General features: G+C 34.7%; 1 protein-coding gene across 2 annotated transcripts; it reads left to right on the top strand.

Moving 5' to 3' along the window:
- Window positions 1–1,596: 1,596 nt before the first annotated feature.
- LOC128227892 (NADH-quinone oxidoreductase subunit B-like) lies at window positions 1,597–22,557 on the top strand. 2 transcript variants are annotated; one of them, XM_052938823.1, is made up of 6 exons: window positions 1,597–1,633; window positions 2,168–2,297; window positions 4,738–4,876; window positions 19,312–19,491; window positions 20,496–20,631; window positions 21,553–22,557. In XM_052938823.1, the coding sequence occupies exons 1-6, from the start codon at window positions 1,618–1,620 to the stop codon at window positions 21,648–21,650; spliced, it is 699 nt and encodes a 232-aa protein (XP_052794783.1). In that variant the 5' UTR covers window positions 1,597–1,617; the 3' UTR covers window positions 21,651–22,557. The 2 variants fall into 2 exon arrangements, with proteins under 2 accessions (XP_052794783.1, XP_052794784.1); XM_052938824.1 differs by lacking the exons at window positions 19,312–19,491; window positions 20,496–20,631; window positions 21,553–22,557 and adding exons at window positions 10,073–10,252; window positions 12,313–12,448; window positions 13,385–13,595.
- Window positions 22,558–24,175: the final 1,618 nt, after the last annotated feature.

The following is a 24,175-nucleotide window of genomic DNA, read 5'->3' as shown; positions in this document are numbered from 1 at the left end:
TCGAGGGATATTTTGACCTGATAAGTATATATCAATTTTTATCGCAATATAAATACGCCCAACCGGAGGCCAGGCGTGTTAACTCATCTTGGTTTTGAAACCTATGTTTCTAGAGGCCTTAAGAAAAAAGTTATTGAATGTATAAGCTGAACGATTGTTCGTTTACAAATCGATAATAATAAAAAAATGCGTGTCTTCTAACTGTGTTTTAAATAAAAATATACCGCTCTTGGACCTATTTTAGCGAAATGTTATCGGAGTTTTTGCATCTATTTTGTTACGACGTCGAAGATAGTTTGATAATTGATTAAAACAGGGTCGCAATCTTACATACAGCTGGATAGTAGTAGTAGTAGTAGTAGTAGTAGGAGTAGGAGTAGGAGTAGGAGTAGTAGTAGTAGTAGTAGTAGTAGTAGTAGTAGTAGTAGTAGTATGTCAATAACAGTACATTTTACATCAATATAATATATATCACATATTGTATTTGCATGATATTTAGAGTCATAATAAGTTATATCACAGAAAGTTTAACATGAAATACATAATACTAGATCTATTAAACAAGTATTACTTCTGGTGTTAATGATAAAGCTATCTAATTTATTACCAAATAAAGTTTAACATAATAAATGACATTGCACAAGATAACCCGTAAAGATTTGCACAAGTACAAAAGCTTATTTCCAACGGGGTCCATGTCTAAGGTATTAAAGTTGGCATTTAATGATTTAGTGAACAGTATTATATAATATTATATCATATACTCAGATGAATTAAATTAATATATGACATTCATCACAAATAAACTACTATCAGTATCACATAATTATATAATATACCACACAATTATACTAATAGTTAAGGAATATTTAAAAATTTCCAAAGGAACTATATAAAAATTGTGCGTATTCTTGGAAAGCGCATTTATATTTATCTAATACATAAAAAATATGAATACAAAAAAACAGACTTTTCAAACTTCTCCATCTCATTTAAGAGGTGAGTTTTAACTAATTTCTTAAAAACATACTTTGCATTCTGTGTCTTTAATGTTATTTGGAAGCATGTTCCAATCCCGTATACCATTGAAATAAAAAGAACCTGATACACTCAATCATTTGCATGGCTTTTCACGTATGTATTTCTTTCCCTTTTCGCCAAGCATTGTGCACACAAAAAGGCTTTCTAATCTTATAAAACATGAACATTCGACCATATCGATCTCTCTTTCAGAGTTCCCTGTTATTTACTACAATATATAATTGGTAAACTACATTACATAACAATCTTAGGAAAAATCTATAATACATATGTTATAATTTAGCTTAAAACAACCTTAGCTTTTAACCAGTTCTAAACTCGCAGGGTTTAAAATGTCACACCGGGTATTATATTTTATAAACACCGTCTATCAATGAAATCATTTTATCATGTTTAAAACAGCCAGTACAATCATCCGGGGGGATATTATCCGTACCTCTTGTAAAACACACGTCCCGCCAGATCGACTTCGGAAAAACAGAAAGTGGTATTGAAAGGGGAGGTCAGTGCGTAAAACGGTTCTATCAAAATATTATTTTTAATGGTTAAGTTCAACCTAAAACAACAACAACCATCATGGCTGCCAGAGCAGGTATTTTCTAAAAAATAAATATTAATGTGTTTTAAATTGTGCATTAGTTACATGTCTGAAAGAAATTGCATTTCAGGTGCTCTTGTTATAAGTTTGCAACCTTTTCGAAGATTGAGATATAAATTTACAGCATATTTATTAGTATTGACGTAAAACAATTATCGTGACCTTGTCAGTCACTCAAACTTATTTTTTGGTTTACGTAAAGATTTATATAATGTTAGGAATGTGAACTAATGGAACTGTTTATATATTAGTTTATATTTTATTTCTACCACATAATAATTAGGAAATATGTGTCAATATGCATATTGAAATATGATTCTGAGAGGTATAAAATAGCAGTTAAATCTTAAGAAGACCAATCATTTGTAAACATGTTTAAGTTAAAAGTTGACCCAGTGGTGGGCGCAAACCCACAAAAGGACCACCAAAGCACTTATATGAGTTACACAAACTCCTTCCCAAGTAACTCTTTAGGTCAATATAGGCATTATTGACTTCAATGGTAAATCTGCAATTTTGTTTTTCCAGTGTTTCAGCGTTGGCAATCCCTGCAGCCTTTGCTGAGTACATCTAGACAGACAGCGGCCATTACAAATGCTCCATGCAAGCAGCTTATCACAAAAAAGCAGGAAGATGATAAAAACAAAAACAATTACATGTAAAAAAAATCATGGAGTTTCTATTTACACATATTGTGATCACTCTATGAGAATCCAGAAGAAAAAACCTTTGGTTATAAATAATATTTCTTTTAAATAACATGTATGAATAATGCCAGAAAGTGTACCTTAATTCACCTAAGAGCTCGGACACTCTAAATATTTGGACACCCATAATTATTTTCCAAAATAATTTATTTTGTGTACCTAATTTTCGGACACCCAAAGGACATCAATCATAACTTTCACAGTTACCAAGTTTCACAGACGACGATTATTGATTTTTATCTTTACAATGCCTGGCTAGATTACCAACCGTATACACCACTGTGACAACTTAATTAGTTACTACCCATCCTAGACGATTTATTGCCTGTTGAAAAGGAAGTGTGATATATTTATTGGAGGATAAAAGAAACAACAATGGCAATCAAGGGATTAAGAAAACATAGACATGGCATGTTTGTAAAACGATCTGCCAATAAACCTTCAAACTTGTACCACATTAATAGACTGTATGAAGCAATAATCGTACAGTTATACATTAATCCTGCATAGCAATGTCCATGCTCTCCACGAGATCCTCGTGGGTATAACTGTAAGTTATGTGACGTCACACAGTGTGACTCTTTGATCTAAAGCCGATAGAATGTGTTTATTCAGTTCAATGCATGTATAAAATGGTGTTTTAATTAACTTGATGAAGGATTTACATTTATAGGCGTAATAAATAAGTTTATGACCATTGATTACTACGGATAAATTAACAAGAGGCCCAAAAGGGCCTATGCTCTACTGGCATGGCTTTTGTGGTCATATCAATCCAGAGCATGTATGTATGGGTAAAAGGCAACAGACATATAGTTTATGTTTTGTGTTTGGGTTACCTGAAAACTTAGCACGTTCAACATCTGAGCCCAGAAAGTATTGTAAGCAGATTAGTTGCATGAACTATTTTAATATGTGCCAAGTAAAAGTCATCTGACTAAAAAAAGAAAATGCTTTCAAAACTGTACTCATAGTAAAAATTTCTGTAGTTTTAAAATTTAAAAAAAGTTGGTCAAAAGGTCAAAGTCAAGGGCATCCTAGGACAACATTGATCAATTTGAACAAACATTCACAATCAATTGTGCTGAGATGGATGCACGAACACACAAAAAGATTTTCAAACCTTTCCAGATTTATGTTTACCAAACCTGTGAACCCTGGGTGTGGCCAGTAATGACACCAGGTGCATAACTTAAACATTCACAACCAATTTTGTTAAGATGAATGCGCAAACTACAGAACTTAAAGCTAAAAAATGGCCTTTGGGCTTTCAACAAGAACAAGGCAGAGTAATTCACAAAATCAACTGCAAAAGCAAAAAGCAAATTGTCTCTCAAAATCCTAGACTTGCAAATTGTCTCCCTTAACTCTAGACTTGAATTTACATATACATGTAAACTTGGCTAAAAATAGAATTCGCTCATGCAGACCTGGCTAAAAATAGAAAGCATTTCTTTAAAACTTTCATTGCCCATAATCTAGGCATTCATGGGCGGATCTGGCTGGTTTTCGAAAGGAATGGAGCTCTTATGGATATCTAGATACTGTACAAGTTTCATCAAGATACAATCAAAACTGAACTCTGTATCGTGTTCACAACCAATTGTTTACACATTAGCATTTTTTTATACTATCAAGGGCCATGATCTAGGCATGCATAATCTAGGCATGCATGGGCGGATCTGGCTGGTTTTCGAAAGGAACCGAGCTCTAATGGATATCTAGATACTGTACAAGTTTCATCGAGATACAATCAAAACTGAACACTGTATCGTGTTCACAACCAATTGTTTACACAATAGCATTTTTTATACTATCAAGGGCCATAATCTAGGCATGCATGGGCGGATCTGGTTTTCGAAAGGAACCAAGCTCTAATGGGTATCTAGATACTGTACAAGTTTCATCAAGATAAAATAAAAACTGAAGACTGTATCGTGTTCACAAGCAATTGTTTACAGACGCACGAACGCACGACCGCATGGACGCACGGATGCACATACTACGTACACATTACCATCGCATAAGCTCTTCTGGCCTTTGACCAGTAGAGCTAATAAGTGGTAAAATGCAAACATGAAGAAAGAAGGCAGGTTAAATAAACATTTAAATAAAATGTAAAAATGGTAATTTTCTATGTATTCGGACAGCGAAAAAAATAATTAATTTAAGGTGTCCGAACTCTTAGGTGGATTACGGTATATTTATTTTCACTGTTTACTTTCAGGGTCAAGTTGAGCCTTAATAAGATTGACTTTGAAATCTTTGAGAACTTGTTTTATCTTTTTGAGTAATTTCTTGTTCACTCAAATTTCAAAACTGCACATCATATATACAGAGAAACTAATTTGACCAAATAATGATCCTCATAATCTGAGTCATATCTTGCAGGATTGTACCATACCGAGAACACATGAACCCTGTAAAGACGACCATGAAGTCTCCCTCACCTTTTAAGGCGAGCATTAAGGACAACAAGCTGGACTTTGCTTTAGCCAGAGTAGATGATCTTGTCAACTGGTCTCGGAAGGTAAATATTAATGCTTGAATTCACATCCCATTTAAATCACAAACATGGTCTACCAAGCACCAACTTAAATGCTGAAATGCTGATATATAAAGGTGAAACAGTTGGTTTTGCAAAAAATGTTTAAGGCTCAAAATAATAATACAAATACCTTTCAACTTGCAAATTGCATGCAATTAAAAAGATTTGAAAGGAATATTTTAATGAGTTTTAAATATCTGTTCCTTGTCAGCATGTTTTCAGGATAGATTTCTTGTTGAATCAGTGTTTATTTTACAGGGTTTCTGCTAAAACTAACCGGAGTCCCCTGTCTTGTTTTTTCGTCTTAGGTATCTACAGAGTTTAAGCTGGTCTGTTTTTGAGGAAAATAAAATTCCTGATAGTCTTGGTGTTGTGATATCCATGGTGTCATCGTTGGTATTTTGCATAACTGAAAAAACATTTAAGATATTCTATTGAAACTTTGTACACATGTTGCAAGTGGTAATACACATGTTTATAAAATGGCCCTAAACTGACTGAAAATGATGTTGAATTAAGCCAAAAAAAATAGTCAAAACTTTAAATTTGATTATGGTGAAAACAAGTTTAAAGCAAATTTGTTAACAGGTTGTGGAAGACGATGTGCACATGTTTAGCAATGACCACAACTCTGATAAAAATTGTCCAGTAATGCCCCCTTTTCGACAAAATAAACAACAGCAAATGATAGGTGTTTGCATCATGCAGCTTTTCTTATGATGTTCTTTATTGAACAAGAAGGCTATACTCACTTATTTTTCAGCTGTTAGTGAGAACCTAGAAGTCAGGAGATTTGAATAAGAACAATTTATGGCTTTATTGATGATTTTGAGATTTGCATCTTGTTTAATTTTTTTTTTACATTACTGTTATTTAAAGGGTATCAGTGTCAGAAAATGTTTGGTAGCCTGGCATAATTTATGGCTCTGTGCAATGAACTTTTGGCACTGTTACTATAGTATTTTACTTGTATTACATTGTACATATGTATGTATATGTATGTGTGGAATATCTCATTAATTATGTAGATATAACTGTATTATTGTACATATTATATTTATAATGTGGGAAATGTAGTGTACATGTTGTCTGGATCAGAAAGTGGAAGAAATTTGAAACGATCGCTTGGCGGGCGTTTTCGGAAAACGTGTTACATATGTACATTTTACTCTTGGAAATGGAATATACAGGTAGGGTATTAGTCCCAGTTGAGCATCAACTTGTTACAGCTTCTAGAATGTGCTGTATATGTATACTAGTGGGGATGTATAAAAAGAGGAATAAACAATAGGTGGAAACCATCCTTACAAGATTACATACTCAAGTTAAAAAATACTGAGTACATGATGAAATTGCAGTCTGTGATACATGTATATGGTTTAAAGGGCACAATATATATAAGATTGATGCAAAAATATGTTGTTTTTTATTGTAAAAAATTATAATGTTTAACTCATTTGACCTTAATGATAAAAAAACGACAACATGATTTGCATACAGATAAAAAAGAGATTAGCCTTTATAAATGTGTTTTTTTTTATCAGTTAATAGCTCAGTGACCACAAAGTAAGTAAAAAAGGCTAACAAATCGCTACATTGTTATCAGTACACAAACCATATGATCATTGAAGTCAAATGAGTAAAAAAATTAATGCATGGAAATTAAAAAAAATATTTTTGTATCAATGTCTATTGTGCCCCTTAAAGTTGTGAATCTTCCTCCTTGTACATCCCTGTTCAAAGGCGTCTGCATGCAAATGGGCTCAAGCTGTTCTCAAAGATCTCCTGTTCTGGATGCGGATGAAATAATGTTATATAACTATACTGTGGCTATGGATAACAATGCCAGGCTTGAACCCATGACTTATCTAATGTTAGCTTTAATTTTCAGCTTAAGTTTAAAAAATATATGTATGATTATCTGCTTCTGTTACTTTATACTTATACAGTTACACTCATATCATGTTCCTTTGCAGCGAATGTTTTTTTGTGTGTGAAATTGTGCATCCTATGATTTTTTCAGTGTAAAAAATCTGGATATCTATTTCCTGCTGAATATCCTAGGCTTTCCAGTGATCCTCCATTTCCAGAATAATCCAGTTGTTTTAGCTATTCTAGAAATTCTGGAAAATGTGTAAAATATTCTTATAAATTCCAACCTTGTCTTAGAAATTCCTAATGTCCATGTTTCCTGTCAAGGCACATAAAAATATGCATAAATTACACCAAATTGTACCATTTTAGACAACAAGCAGCCAACATGGTATATGGAGGCAAACCTTTTTTTTTAGAAATATATTGCAGTGAACTGTAGTCATTGAGTTAACTTTTACATGTAGCGTGGTTGAAAAGTATTCCTTTTTGAGGAACTGGCTTTTAGCCTAAAGCTTACAGATGCATATATATACATTTTAATGGCACTAATTAAATGTTATATAGGTAGCTATGATGCATTGCATATATGCTTTATTGCATTTATCAAGAAGTTTAACATAATGATGTCTTCTACAAATGACTTAAGCCGGCTCTGTTTTTGTTAAACACATCTTTTTCCCATTTTAAGAAACTGAGTGTATGTTTTCTATGTCCTTTCTTACATGCCAAACATAAATAGTTTTTTTTATTAACCTGTAGGATGATAATGCAAAATGAACAGAAATATATATAGGTATTCCACAAACGGGATACTTCAATCTAAAATTCTATCACATACAAAGCAAATGGTTAAAAAAGTGCCAGCTACAGCAACTGACCCAGTTGTTCACTCTTCTTATACAAATCCCAAATGGAAAAGCACATTGTCAAAAATCAGTCATAAAATGTCCGGAACCTCGGCTACATCTGCTCTCAGACTCAACATCACTTGTGCTGCCCTAAAGAATAGAAGGAGACAATACAGTAAAGATTAATATGCATGTATACAACAAAAAATTTCATGAATGGACATAGATGTTTAATTTATCCCGTCTGAGTGTCGAATGACAAATTCAATACAGATTATCCTTGAGGAAACCTCCTAATTTTCCCACGAATAGCCAAGCCTATGTGAATATCATATTATCCTTATAATCCTATACTGCAGATATAATAAATTCATTTAATATCAATTAAGAAGTTCACCCGTGAATTTGATTTAAAACTACATTCATACAGTGACAGATGGAACATTTAGACTTTTATTTGAAATATTTTGAGAATTTGTTAACATTTGAGTGAGACTTGTTTTCATTCAAATATTTACGTTTATATTCTTAAGTTACTTGAACCTACTTTTGAACAAAGTTTTTTGGTGAACTTGTTTCGCCCAAAGTCAAAGTTACTAAGAATTATTCAAGAGGCCTTGTGCGCTCAGTCATTCTTTTTTTCGTTCATAAATGTTAACATATATATGAACCGAAGGTCAATGTCTATAGATTGATTGATTACAGTTGTGTTTTCTGCTTTAAGATTTGTACAGGTTGAAGTTAGACCTGCCTTCAATAATGTGAACCATTACATACTTTTAGTGGACGGACATAGTATATGAATTAAATACAGGCTGTATACATATTTTCAAATTACTGCAAATTCCCATCTGACTGGCCAGGCCCCAATATCACGAAAAAACTTAAGTCAAACCTCAATCTCAGTCTCAATTCATTTTACCATATCAACAAGTTATCAAAATAGCATATGATTTTACACCTCTGAAAAGCCATTCTATCAGATAATATGTAGATTCAGGCCTTTTGTCAAGATTCAAAGGGAATAATATTCTACAGCCAAAAATGTATTTGAGTATCATACAAATCATACTTTGCTTGTATGTGGAAAATTTAGTTGCGTTTGAGATAAATATTTTACTTGAGTATTTTTGTGATATTTGAGCCAGGTCTTGTAAAATTTTAGTGGGGGTCTGGTATTTTTTTCTAAATTCTGTATAGACAAAGAACAAAAAGTAATTGAGTTTATATTTAGTTTTAGGTCTGTGTATTGTAAAACCTGTTAGTCTATCCTGATGTCTGTTAACTTATGATAAAATGAATATGACTTAGTGAGTTGCACCACTTTTACATAGTTTTGGATTTGCGTTAGATCATTCTTATGCAAATCTATTGTCCTAATAATGAATATTAAGGAACAAATGCAATATATAAATGCTGACAAGCAGTTTCAAGACAAAGCTTCAAGCTTTGCTTACAAGTATGTTGGAAACTTTCGGGCCATTGTACTTTATACTGCTTCCTTCCTTTAATTGGCTTATGACTTACGTTATTATGATTAGTAATCATTCAGTATCGTTCAGTATTGTACAGTACATGTATATCTTTTTCCTACCGATATTGATTATTTCCTATTGATTCCTTGCTAGCTGGTATGTTTGATATGTAAATTATTGTCCTTTTACAATGACTACATCATCTTTAATGCTATTAACAATTTTGTTAATATTTCCACTATTTCCTTTGCTTTTAAGACTTCTGGCACTTTGTGTAAAGTGATTCAGGGCTGTCACAAAGCTATAGGGGAGTGTGGGGGGGCCTACCAATAGGAAATTTTGCCAGAAAAAGAGAATTTCAGATAAAAAAATACATGACTATTTTTCTATGAAAGTAAAAAAGTATATGTGAACTAGCGTGTAATAACATTGCAATAAGTAATGACAAAATTTTATTGACAGCCCACTACAAATGATATATTCATATATCTTAGCATATCTTAGACAATTGTTTGTCGGATTTTGATAAATAACAACAACAAAACATTATACATATGCAAGACAACTTATCGGTAAATTTTGAATCAAAATAAAGGAAAAATGTTACTTTTTAGGGTTGGGAATCATAAACAAGACAGCCCTGTGATGTATTGATACTTTAAGAATTGTGAATTGAATTTATTGAATGTCATTTTGGCCATTAGAATAATGGAATTTTATTGCCTGTCTTGTTATTAATATGTTAATGGATGCATACTACCAGAATAACCAATGTGTGCCAGTAGTTGTACTAAATAAAATTTAATTTTTTCAAGTATCATAATAAACTGTGTATACATTCAGTTGAAAGAATTGAATACAAGTGGCATACTCTCAGGCACAATTTGGACTGGCACTCAGATTGTATTTCTTTAAAAAAAAATGCATTATAATTAATAAGGACAAAACAAAAGTTAAATTTTGTGCTTGCCATGTTTCAGGGTTCACTATGGCCGTTGACTTTTGGTCTTGCCTGTTGTGCTGTGGAGATGATGCAGTTTGCTGCCCCACGATATGATATGGACCGCTTCGGAGTTGTATTTCGAGCCACACCTAGACAGGCAGACTGCATCATTGTAGCTGGAACAGTCACCAACAAAATGGCGCCTGCATTGAGAAGAGTAATGCATTATTCTACTGGCCATGTTTTATTTTGTCTAATCAAGTGCTGTAGAAGTGATAATAGGGTTTTAGATTGTTTTTAATTGTTATGGAAGGGTACTGCACACTACCTTTTTTGGTAGCACCCTTTTGCCTTTATTAATACAAGCATGTGCACCCTGCTGCATTCTTAGAATTGAATGCTGTAGATAGTAAAGTCTTTTCTTTGTTTTGATTAAAAGCTGATTGTATGATTATAAATACACACAAACTTAAATTTGGCAATTGAAACATAAATATACTTCAATTAAACACATTCAAACAAAGTTTTTTGTCAATGAAAACTACTTAACATCTTCACAGCTGTATACAATATGCATTTTTCATCTTCACTGCCCTGTACCTTTTCTGCAGCACCCTGCCCTTTTTATAACCTGGCTAAACCCCTAGTCTTGTTATTTTCGTTCTTATTAAAACCTGTCCAATCAGGTGCAGTTGAACACAGATTTACATGTAGGACCCTTATAAATTTGTTACATGCAGGACCATCATAAATGGGTTACATGTAGGACCATCATAAACTTGTTACATGTTAGACCATCATAAACCTGTTACATTTAAGACCATCATAAACCTGTTACATTTAAGACCATCATAAACCTGTTACATTTAAGACCATCATAAACCTGTTACATTTAAGACATTCATAAACCTGTTACATTTAAGACCATTATAAACCTGTTTACAGGTAGGACAATCATGAACATGTTACATGAAGAACGACCATAAGACTGTTACATGTTGGACTATCATAAACCTGTTACATGTAGAACCATCATCAACCTGTAATCCTGTGTAGATCTCTTCCAGTTAAAAAGGATTATTTTGATGCAGGTTGTGATGACAACTACATATAATTGATGTGATCATTAAAAAAGAAGAAATCATTATTAAATAGATACTTGACAATTGTATGATGCTTTTATTGGGAATTGAACCTAGTACCTCTTGGGATGTTTCACATTTACACCATTGAACAGCACTGGGAACACCTTGGCCATCTATGCCATACAATAAGTCTCACATGGATGCTGGTGCATAAGTAAAAGTAGTTAACTTAATAAAAATTGTTTATTAATGAATTATTTTGTGATTTTTATTACCAAGGTCAAATTGATTCCCAGTGAGGTATTTTATTGCACAATTGATAAATTGATAAATTCATGAGGGTTATCTACTTGGAGATTAGTTAAATGTAAAGAATTCTGACTTTGAATACAGTCTATTTACATTTGCGGTTGTTTTCGTAGGAAAATGGCCAAGGTGCTCCAACTGTCTTTACAGTTAATTAATCACGTACCAGTACTTACCCTTGAAGAAGTAAGGTGAAATGTCACCATGTAGCTGTAGTTATCACCAAGAAAATGAGATTGTAAAGAATGTTAGTTCCACTCAACTCATTTTACAACCCCTGACTCATTTGATGCAGCATATGAACAAATATCTTGGTTAATTGCAATAAGTAAATATACATTATAAGTAAGTAAATTTTTCGAGTAATTGGGGCCAGGTGTGAAAGTTAAGAATTAATTCTTATTTAAAATTTGAGAGCTTTTCATTTCAGATTGGTCTGGCATGAACCTTTTTTTAACAAACCTAGATTTGCCAATACTAGCTAGTATGAGGTCGATAATACATTACTTTAAATGCTTAAAGAATTTTTTGTCGCTGTCTAAGCTGAGTGTACCCGTTTGAAAATAGTGCACATGGTTTCCCAGTTTATAATGTGTATATTTAGCCTGTGAAAGTCAAGTGATTGGTACAGATCATACATATATCTGCGCTTCTTTTGAATTTTCTTGGATTGACGTGGTAGACACCCCCAGTTAATTTTCGAATTGAAAAAAATACGCAAAAACATTTTACATAACAGCATTAATTTTATGTAACATTAATTTTGTTTTTGACAATTTTCTTTCAATTGTATCATCTGGTGTCTAGTCCCGGTAAAAGGGGCCATAAACATCACAAGTCCTTGTGATGTTTATGGAATCTTATTATGTCAACATACACTTTTCAGATCTATGACCAAATGTTGGACCCAAAGTGGGTACTGTCTATGGGCAGTTGTGCCAATGGTGGGGGCTACTACCACTACTCATACTCTGTGCTGAGAGGCTGTGACAGGGTTATACCAGTCGACATCTATGTACCAGGTAACAATGTTAGCGTGAAACAATGGCCCTGATTAGATCTTGTTGCACTAATATTCATTTGTATAAAACATAGCCCATGTAAATGAATTGGTAAAAACTGCTCAAAGAATTGTAACCAACTTAATGTTCCTTTACGGTACAGGTTGTTTTTTAAGTAAAATTCTTTAACAAAGTTAATCAGTGGTTCTAAAGCTCCAGATAAATCCTGTAACCTCAGACTGTTCTACTGTAAAAGATTGTTTATTTGCTGGGACATTTGCATCAAAAACAGTACATCTAGGAAGTATCTTTTAAAAAGGGTCTAAGCCCCTCTACCTTTTTTGGGGCATGAAACCCTCATACTCTTCAGACCCCAGCTATTATTCAAGAATGACAATTATCAGTTGTTAGAACCCCTGGTTTCTGAGACACAAGGTATTCTTATAAAGCCCTTGGGCTCAAAGACCATTAAGTATGAACTTGACCTATATGTTGAGATGCAATAATTGAAATCATTTGTGGCTAAAATATTTGAAGGCTTTTCAATTTATGTAGTACTAGTATAATTTTTATTGCGTCTGTTTTCAACGAAAATATGGGGTATTGTATTTGGCTTGGTGTCGTCGATTGCATGCACAAATTTAAGTAATGGCAAAAACTAAATATATTTAAAATATGAAGGGACATAACTCAATATTTATTTAGGTCTGAGTGATGTACCTGGCTTCAACACATGTACATTGTCTTTTGCAACATGTGTTATAAATCAGGCCTTGAATACTGAATAGTTATGCATCTTTTTGACAGAAAACTGCTGGCATCTGTTTGAGGGGCTATTTTCGCTACTCATATAGATTTTGTGTTAATACATGACATAGTCCACAAAGACATTTGTAAAATGATAATGATGGTACAGTTCTGTGTCAGCCTGCGTAATGCTTTCTTTATTTCCCCCAGGCTGTCCACCAACAGCGGAGGCCCTAACATATGGCATCCTACAGCTACAGAAAAAGATCAAACAGATGTCCTTTGCCCAGTCCTACTACCGAATGTGATGAAGGAGACGTGTAGATTATGGAAATTGTTTCTTGTGTGCTTGAACTTGTTGATAATTTATGGAACACACCTCAGTGGCTTTTATGATCTAGATAAATATTGAAAACATTGAGTCTGTCTTAGATATTTTCCCCTTCATTGGCCATGAAAATTAATTTCACAGCTAGTTTTACCAACAATTTATTGATAAATATTTAATCGTGCCCCGGATTCAACAGGAAATAGACGAAATCTTCAGTCATGTCTTCTCAAAACTGGTTCAGTTAACAAGATATAACCTTAATCACTTAGCTCATTTGAAGACCTATTTCTTATGATTTTGGTGTTCTTCCTTTATTTAATGTTTATATAGGGATACTAGTTTTGACAGTTTTCCTTGGCTTGTAAAACACTGTCCCACTTGTGTCTATGATTTCTGTCTTGAGGCACCTTCAATTAGATTTCTTGCCAGTATTTTGGTAATAAGTATTATTGGTTTTGGATTAGGGCATTATAACTTTGTTTCATTATCACACGTATGTCCTTGGTGAAATTTAATACAATATTATTATATTCGTATTCGATTTTAAAATTGTAAATTTCGGTATTTACTTTTATACCAGTATGATTTGAAATACTAGTAAACATTATGTTTACATTTGGCAATTCTAACTTGGAAATAGATTTAACATTCAAGTTTAATAATAGCATTAAAACTCCTAGTAACTTAAATTTCATACGATTTGCTCTATTAAACAGCGTCTAAACATTTGAACATTTTGATTTCATTATTTGTTAGATTCCATATAAAAATGAAGAAAATACCTCTTTTGACACTTACATTGTATTGTTTTAACTCACTGATCGTGGATAAATTGCATAAGATTTTCCAATGGACAAAGTAATTCAGTAATTGGTCTTGAAAGATATTCAAATCAAAACTATCACCTCAAGGCAACAACTCAGTAATTGTTTCTATTTTCTTTATGCAGTTATTGCATTACTGACCTAGGGAGACGGAATGTTGCCAGGGACAATGCACTCATGTAGAGCAAGGCCCATAACTCTGACTCTAATTATTATTGAGTTATGCCCCTTGGTAGACAGAAGTAAAACAATTCCATTTTTAATGAATTGTAGATCTATGAGCTCAAACCAACCCTTTTCCGATCACTGATTGAAAATTTTGAAAAAAATTGCAACATTCACGTAAAAGTCATTGGCCTTTTATTTTAATTTGACCATGTCTATATATATAGTCTATAATTATGTTTGAACTAAGTTCAGACAGTAATACATATCACTTTTGTCACACCTGATTAGTCCATCTCATTATTAATATATTTTCAATTATGTTCCTTTCTGAAAAGTGGGTGCTGGTTGTAGGCAACATACCCAATTTTTGGAATTTTAGTTTGTTTTGTAAAATGATTTTTATGTAAAAAAATCTGCTGAATGATAAAGATAAGAGGCCATGTTCTGCGGTATTTTGAGAAATTTTGGCAAGGTCCTTCATCCACTGTTGGAGTGTTGTTGAGTTTGACCAGGTTACTTTAATTGCGCTTTAGGATGCAAGATGATTGCATGTATGATTTTAAACTTATACAACAAATCTAGGGACATTTCTAAGGACTTTTTTGAGTGCCATTGGCTAATGACTTCTAGGTATGACCTTGACCAGTGACTTCTAGGTATGACCCTAACTAGAGACTTCTAAGCATGATCTGAACTCATCTAGAATTGACCATGACTAGTGACTTCAAGGTGTGGCCTTTACCTTGACTATTGTCTTCAAGGTATGACTTTGACAAGTGACTTCTAGGTATGACTGTGACTAAGGTTTGACCATGACTAGTGATTTAAGTATGACCTTGACTAGTGATGTTAAGGTATGACTATGACAAGTGACCTATATGTATGGCCATGATGCGACTTGTTGTTATAACCTTGAGTAGTTACTTCTAGATATGTCCTTGACCAGTGACATTGGTAGGAGCTTGACTATTGGCTTCTAGGTATGGTCTAGACTAGTGGCTTATAAGTATGTCCTTTACTAGTGACTTCTAGGTATGACTATGACTAAGGTTTGACCATGACTAGTGACGTAAGTATAATCTTGACTAGTGATGTCAAGGTATGACCTTGACTAGTGATGTCAAGGTATGACCTTGACTACTGATGTCTAGGTACGACCTTGACTACTGATGTCTAGGTGTGTCTGTCACTTGTGATGTCTAGGTATGACAATGACTAGGTATGAACATACTTGTGAAATCTAGGTATGGCCATGACTAGTGAATTCTAAGTATGACAATTACTAGTGACTTATAGGTATGATCATAACTAGTGACTTTGTATGGTCTTCATAAGTGAATTCTAGGGTTGACCATGACTAGTGACCCCTTGGTATGACCTTGACTAGTGACTTGTATGTTTTCCTTGACTAGTGCCTTCTACGTGTGACAATAACTAGTGACTTCTAAGTATTACCATTACTTGTCACTACTAGGTTTGACCATGACTAGTGACTTCTATGTATGACCATGAGTAATTACTTTTAGGTTTGACCATGACTAGTGACTTCTATGTTTAACCATGATTAATTACTTTTAGGTTTGACCATGACTTGTGACTTCTAGGTATGACCATGACAAGTGACTTCTCGGTATGACCATGACTAGTGACTCCTTGGTATGACCATGACTAGTGACTCCTTGGTATGACCATGACTAGTGACTCCTTGGTATGACCATAACTAGTGACTTCTAGGCATGGCCATGGCTAGTGACTTCTAGGTATGCACATTCCTAATGACTTGTAGTTATGACGATGCCTAGTGACTTCTATGTATGACCATGACTAGTGACTTCTAGATATGACCATGACTAATTACCGAGGTATGCCCCCCTTCAAAGAAGAGGGGTATATTGCTCTGCACATGTCGGTTGGTAGGTCGGTCCGTCGGTAGACCAAAGCTTGTTCGAGTGATAACTCAACAATTCCTTAACGTATGGTCATCAAACTTGACATGAAGGTTGGGCCTGACCAGTGTATGACCCCTATTGATTTTAGGGCTAATTGGATCAAAGGTCAAGGTCACAGTGACCTTTAATGGTAAAATAATTTTAGAGTGTCCAAGTGATAAATCAACAATGCCTAGACCTTTGGTCATTAAACTTGATGTGGAAGTTGGGCCTGACCAGTAGATGACCCCTATTGTTTTTGGGAATCATCGGGCCAAAGGTCAAGGTCACAGTGACCTTGAATGGTAAAAGGTTGCCGAGTGATAACTCGACAATGCCTGCACCCATGGCCCTCATACTTGACTTGGAGGTTGGGCCTGACCAGTAGATGACCCCTATTGTTTTGGGGGGTCATCAGGCCAAAGGTCAAGGTCACAGTGCCCTTGAATGGTAAAGGGTTGTCCGAGTGATAACTCGACAATGCCTGCACCCATGGTCCTCAAACTTGACTTGGAGGTTGGGCATAGCCAGTAGATGACCCCTATTGTTTTTGGGGGTCATCAGGCCAAAGGTCAAGGTCACAGTGCCCTCGAATGGTAAAAGGTTGCCGAGTGATAACTCGACAATGCCTGCACCCATGGTCCTCAAACTTGACTGAGAGGTTGGGCCTAGCCAGTAGATGACCCCTATTGTTTTGGGGGGTCATCAGGTCAAGGTCACAGTGCCCTTGAATGGTAAAAGGTTGCCGAGTGATAACTCGACAATGCCTGCACCCATGGCCCTCATACTTGACTTGGAGGTTGGGCCTGACCAGTAGATGACCCCTATTGTTTTTGGGGGTCATCAGGCCAAAGGTCAAGGTCACAGTGCCCTTGAATGGTAAAAGGTTGTCCAAGTGATAACTCGACAATGCCGGCACCCATGGCCCTTAAACCTGACTTGGAGTTGTGTCTGACCTGTAGATGACCCCTTATGATTTTAGGGGTACCTTGAACGAAAAAAGCTTGTCTGTGTTATAACTTGTCAATGCCTGCACCCATGGCCCTCAAACTTGATATTTAGATTTTTGATGACCAGCTGATGACTCCTATGGATTTGGAGGTCATAGAGTCAAAGGTCATGGTCATAACACACTCTATCCTCACACTTTAAATGGTCATAATCTTAAAACTGCCTTAACGGCATCCAATGTCAGTGACAAATCAGCTGTCATTTTGGTCCATGCATATATTATTCAATTGTCCATATAATCCTGACAACATGGCGCTCAGGGGGGCATAATGTTTGACAAACATCTCTTGTTACTTCTAGGTGTGACCATGACTAGTGACTTCTAGGTATGACCATGACTAGTGACTTCTAGGTATGATCATGACTAGTGACTTCTAGGTATGAACATGCCTGATGACTTCTAGGTGTGACCATGACTAATGACTTCCAGGTATGACCTTTGATTCATCTATGGACCTGGGTATTGTGCACATATCATATGAATGTGGTGAATAATTTGTCATAATGACTGCAGACTACATGTAATTAATAAAAAAAGGCTATACATGTATGTATGTTATTGAAGGATTATTGAAGTTGTGACATAGAATGTAGAACTAGGAACTTGGTCATATGTGATGCAAGTTTCCCAATGTAATAAATATTTGTGACAAGCTTCAATTTGAAGGCCCCCAAACAAAACAAAATGTTGTATCAAAACGTTATGCATGTCGATTGTCATTGTTGGATACCCATGATGATGCACTACTGTGTATCATGGGCGATTTGGCTAGGATAATGTTGTTATCATAAATAGTTTATGAGGCAGTTTCATTGCTTCAGCAAGGTACCTATTTCGAAATATGCACAGACACTCGTACTAATATTTCCCGTAAAAAAATGTATTCTGTAAAAGTTTGAGATGAACTCGGTCGGCCATGTCAGTACAAATTTCTAAATAGCTGCTTAGACCACTCACCTGTGGAGACAACTGACAATACAGGGTTAGTGAAGAGTATTTATTTGTAGGATGAGATTTCATTTAAAGAAGAGCTGCCTCTCATGCCTCATGCATATTCAGTAAAATAAGATTTTGTCCGTCAATTTTCCCACGGTATGTATGAAGTGTAATGGAAGAAAGTACCATGGCTGGTGAGGATGGTAGATTGTATCATTTGATTGATCTTTGAGCTTCTTGCTCAAATCAATAAGCTTGTTTTACTTTAAATGATTTAACAAGTTATTATAAAACCCCTGTTTTTTAAATATTGTTATGTATGGAAATTTATGTGAAGATGCAATATTCTGAAATTACGCCTTACTCGCAGGAGGCAGTAACATTGCATTTTTGACCCTAGGTTTAATGTGCCTTTATGGTAAGTGTCTGATTTTAAGAGTACCGTATATGACCAATAGGTATGTTATTATTATCCATTTCTTTTCTTTTTTATTTATACAATACTAGATATAGATTGTCTAAAATCTGTTACACTTGTATTAGTGTAGTCATTGTCATTGGCATGCAAAATTATAACCTTAGCCATTCATCTATTCAAGATATTCAAATGAAACTTGGTACACATGTTAATAACTTAATAGTAATATAACTCACATGCAAAGGAATGCTCATTATGCTTAATTCAATGATTTACACAGTATAGTTTAAAAATATTCAAATGAAACTTGGTACACATGTTGCAAGAGACAGTGCACACATGTACAGCACAATTATTCAGTTTTGCACATCATTCGGCTCAGAAAAAAAGATGAGAGTTGGCATTTTTCTGCGACGCTCCTGTTCCAATTTTCATGAGGTATAGATCTAACAAGCTCAAAAGAACCATTTTTCTGGTCACTGATGAAAAACAAGTGGAACATTAACTGTAATACTTGCAGGGCTCCATTTGGCCACTGACATTTGGTCTGGCATGTTGCGCTATCGAGATGATGCACTTCGCAGCTCCACGCTATGACATGGACCGTCTGGGCACAGTGTTTCGGGCCACGCCCCGACAGGCTGACTGTATTATTGTTGCTGGAACTGTCACTAACAAGATGGCACCAGCATTAAGAAGGGTATGTGTGAGTTTGTCTCTTGATTCACTTCTTGTACCTTGAATAAGGTTTAAAATGTTAGAAATGTTGCAATGCGACGAAAAAACAGGTGTTCAACATTTGTGCAAAGAGAGGGGTTTAGAAAAAAAATGAATGGATAAGAGAGCAGATTTAGAGGGGAAACTAGAAGGTTCATATGCTTCGCTATGTAAAAACATGAGCACCTTCATGCAAACTTGAGCAGGTGTCTGTTATCAAAGTCCCGTGTGACCTTGACCTTTAATATACACGCATGAGTGTTGCTGTAAATACACCATCTTGTCATGGAGAAGTTAATCAAAGTTAATTTAAAATCCCACTACACATGGCAAAGTTTCAGACTAAACACAAAGTACAAGGCATTTTGACCAATGACCTTTAAGTGTGACCTTGACCTTGGATGTACAGACATACCATCTTGATATGGAGAACATTTTTGTCAAGTTATTTTTAGAACGCTTTATGCATGGCAAAGTTACATCCCTAACAAAAATTGTTGTAGCGGTCGTCGCCACATAACCCAAATCTCTTGGGTTTTCCTTTAGAAAACCCTGTTAAAAATTGAATCCTTGAAAAGTTTTTTCCCACATCTTTAGGTGCTCACTTCAATAAAGATCTTAGTTCTGAATTAAATTGATTTTACTAGTGTCATATTTTAGTTATTTTGCTAAAAGATATGTCTGTCAATTCATATTTAGCCAGAATTAGTTATAAGCAAAGTAGAGAAAATGAAAAATTCAACTGAATTGTTGCCATCTGGGATGTCCCTGTACATTTTAGATTTTTTAAGTTACGGCTAAGATTCCTTGATGAAACATGGCCCTAGACCGAGGTTTAAGTAAAGGAGGTTTAAAACATTTAAGAAGGTGTACTATCTGTATGTTATATTTTTACCCATAATATTTGCATCTCACCATATATCAGAAAAACGACAGATTTGTACTGTGACTCATAAGTAAGCAAAATTTAAATCTTTCTGGCTTTAGATCTATGACCAGATGTTGGACCCCAAGTGGGTCATCTCGATGGGGAGCTGTGCCAACGGCGGAGGCTACTACCACTACTCGTACTCCGTGCTGAGGGGCTGCAATAGGGTTATACCGGTCGACATCTATGTACCAGGTAACAACGTTCAAGTCTTTGTGTCTCACATCAATCTGTTGCCTTGTAATTATTTACTTCGCGTAAAATAAACCAAACTTTTCAAGACCAGGGACCATGTTTTCAAAAAATTGAATCTGAACAAGTCTCAAGTTTCGAATCCAGACTCAAGTGCCAAATCTTCGTTTCATTGTAATTTTCCTTACAGTATTAAATACCGTATTGATAATTGAATTTTGTAGCTATAATGATGAGCAATCAGGGATACTTTTTTTTAATCATTTTGACATTTCTTTTGTATCCCTGTAACTGCCATAGTAAAAAATATCGTCAAAAAACTCATTTATGGCCATTTAGGTGGACTAATGGAATTGGCTATATTTTTATGAATATTTGGAATTATTTAAATCAATTTTGTAAAACGAATGGAACTAAGATAATTCTTTGTTATTTAATAAAAGCGATTTTCTGAGTCAGACTCTAGACAAGGACTTGAGACAATTTGTCATCATGGGCCCTAAAACCCTAATTGATGTACCTGTCAAATCTAGAGATGAAAGAAATTTGTTTTATGAAAGTTTATTTAAACTTGTACCCTATTAATATAAAACCTACTTAAAGGAGATAAAATAATGCATGCAATACATAAATGATAATTACATGTTTTACTACTAGTGTAATGGTCCGCTGTATGTGTGTTCATAACTTCATAGGATAACATTCCATAATAGATGGAAGTACGTTCATAGTATGTATGTTTACTTGGTTAGTAATATGCAAATTAGCAAAGCCCTGGCTCCGTGTGGATTTAGAATTTACTGTGTATAAAGACCAGTGGACCTCTTCAGGGTCGAGCATGCTTTTCTCTGAAGGGATCTGTTGGCCTTGTTGGCCTCGCACGTTACACTAGTATGTAATTTTCTGACCATGTGTTGTTTATAGGTTGCCCTCCATCGGCGGAGGCACTGATATATGCCGTTCTTCAGCTGCAGAAGAAAATCAAGACCATGAATTTCGCCCAGTCCTACTACCGCTTGTAATTCTCTTAATGTGGACAATAATGTGGACATGTTTTACGCAGTTTGGATATGTTGCTTCCTAATAAAGAAGTGAAATTTGTTTTTTTTAAGCTGATTTTTGTATGTGTATAACCCAGTGTTAGGTTTGATTTCTAGTAGTCTCAGCGCCATTTAAGAACAATATTTTTACACATGAATGTCTCTAACCGTTGTTCGTTTTAATATGTTTTTTTTTTACATACCATTAACAATGGGAGTGCTAAGATTTAATTCCTAATTGCAAACATGTTTGTCATTAAACAAAACTTAGAAATCAGATTAAAGCAATAGAATAGCAATTCGAGACCCACAAGGGGAACTTTCTCATGACCTCTGAAAATGGACACCAAGGGCCATGATTACAAACAGTCTCAAGTCTGAGTTTAGACTCAAGTGGCAAAACTGCATTTCTTCATTTCATTGTAAACTTCTTTCTAGTTGAGTTTTGCTTGTTTTTATTACTATTTGAATTGTGCAAGTATTCACATTTTTATAAAAGAAGGGAATAAAGATGGGTTTTTTGTAATTTGATAAAAGTTTCTGAGTCGGAGTCTAAACGTGAACTTGACTGTTCCTAATCACAGCCCCAGTACTGGTTCCTATCCAGGAAAAGTGTTTCTAAAAGCTTATGGCTTACAGTCACAATCAAGCTAAAGAAATTAGTAATGAACTAAAGCAAGTAAACTCAAAACATATGATAGCTTTCTTTGAAAATGAGAACTGACAATATGGTACATTTAGATATACATGTCTCAGACCATTATGAATTAAAAAAATTTAGAATGTAATACTAGTAAACCACATTATGTTAAAACATTTATTTTCTATTGTTTATCTCTAGTTTTGTTGAAACATTTGTAAGATTTATAAAAGATGTATTATAAAGTGATTTAGTGTTTAGCTTGACTATTCAAAAGAATAAGGAGAGCTATACAACTCGGCCCGGCATAGGCGTCACCGTGCTGGCATGTTTTAGGGCAAGTTGGCATTTCCACTTACATTGTATAACTCCCAATACTGTTCATTCAATTGACTTAATACTTCACACTTCTGTTCAGGTCAATTACACAACTCCAGAACCCCATATCATCCTAAATACAAATTATGGCACCTGATGGACTTGGGAACAAAGGTTAAAGTTTAATGGCACATTGTGTCAGGTTCAAGTTTAAGGGCAAGTTGGGATTTTCTCTAATAACTCATATACCCTTCATTCAATTCACTAAGAGTTTAATGGCCATTATACAATACAGGTAACACAAGTCATAACTCTATATTATCCTAAATACAAATTGTGGCACTTGATGAAAGTTTGGTTAAACTTTAAGGGCAACTTGGCATTTTCACTTGTAACTCCAATACAGTTGTCCAAGGCCATCACACAATTAGGTTACATAACTCCATTATTATCTTTAAAACAAACTTTGGCCCTTAATCGACTTAGAAAAGTTGGTTCAAGTTATAGGGCAAGTTGGGTTTTTCACGAATAACTCTTATACCCTTCAATCAATTCACTTCATACTTCACAAAATTGTTGATGGCTATCATTGGAATCGGGTTACATGGCTCCATGTTTTCTAAATACTTATTTTGGCCCTTGATGGTTTTAAAAAGTTGAGAGCAAGTTGCGATTTTCATTATCAACTCATTCGACCTTCATACTACACACAATTGTTGACGACCATCATACATTAAGGTTTTATAACACCTATATTACCCTAAATACAGATTATGGCGCTTCTTGGTTAACTTAAAAAGTTAGTAATGTTTGTTCAATGGACTTTCATACTTCACACAAATGTTGAAGGGCATCATACATTATTATTAGGGAACATTACTCCATGTTATTCATACTTCACACAGGTGTTGACAGCCATCATACAATAAGGTTTCATAACACCTTTATTATGCTAAATACAAATCATGGCCCTTCTTGGTTAACTTCAAAAATTACATACCGTAACCTTTGTTCAATGGACTTCATACTACACACATTTGTTGACGACCATCATACAATTAGGTTGCATAACACTTATATTATCCTAAATACAAATTATGGCCCTAGATCGACTTATGAAGTTTAGTTCAAGTTTAACTCAAATCTCAATCGACTTCATACTTCACACAGTTGATCGCAGTCATCACACCATATATGCTACGGATAAAAAAATAACAAAGGGCAACAACTCTGTATTAAGCTGAAAAAGAGTAACGGTTCCTGTGCACTGCACCTAACATCATCTTGCTTTCTTTACCCATTGAATTAATTTAATATCATCCAGTAGTCTTGAAGTTATGCTCCGGACAAGAAAAAGTAACAGAGGGCAATAATACCGTCATTATCTGATTTGGAGTTATGGTTCTTGTACACTGCACTTCCTTTCATTGTGCCTTACCAAAGTACTAAGTTTATTCAAATTCCACCTAGTAGTTTTAAAGTTATGCTCTGGACATGAAAAAGTAACAAAGTGCAATAACTCTGTAATTGAGTGAAATAGAGTTAAGGT

Source organism: Mya arenaria, chromosome 3 (genome assembly GCF_026914265.1).
Source record: "Mya arenaria isolate MELC-2E11 chromosome 3, ASM2691426v1".
Lineage (NCBI taxonomy): Eukaryota > Metazoa > Mollusca > Bivalvia > Myida > Myidae > Mya > Mya arenaria.
The sequence above is the reverse complement of the archived record's forward strand: the minus strand, read 5'-3'. Positions and strand labels throughout refer to the sequence as shown.

What these genes read in the sequence shown, in the direction of transcription:
- LOC128227892 (XM_052938823.1), top strand. An exon ending in TTGTCAACTGGTCTCGGAAG is followed by an intron (nt 4,877 to 19,311) that starts GTAAATATTAAT and finishes TAATACTTGCAG; the next exon opens with GGCTCCATTTGGCCACTGAC. An exon ending in TGGCACCAGCATTAAGAAGG is followed by an intron (nt 19,492 to 20,495) that starts GTATGTGTGAGT and finishes TTCTGGCTTTAG; the next exon opens with ATCTATGACCAGATGTTGGA.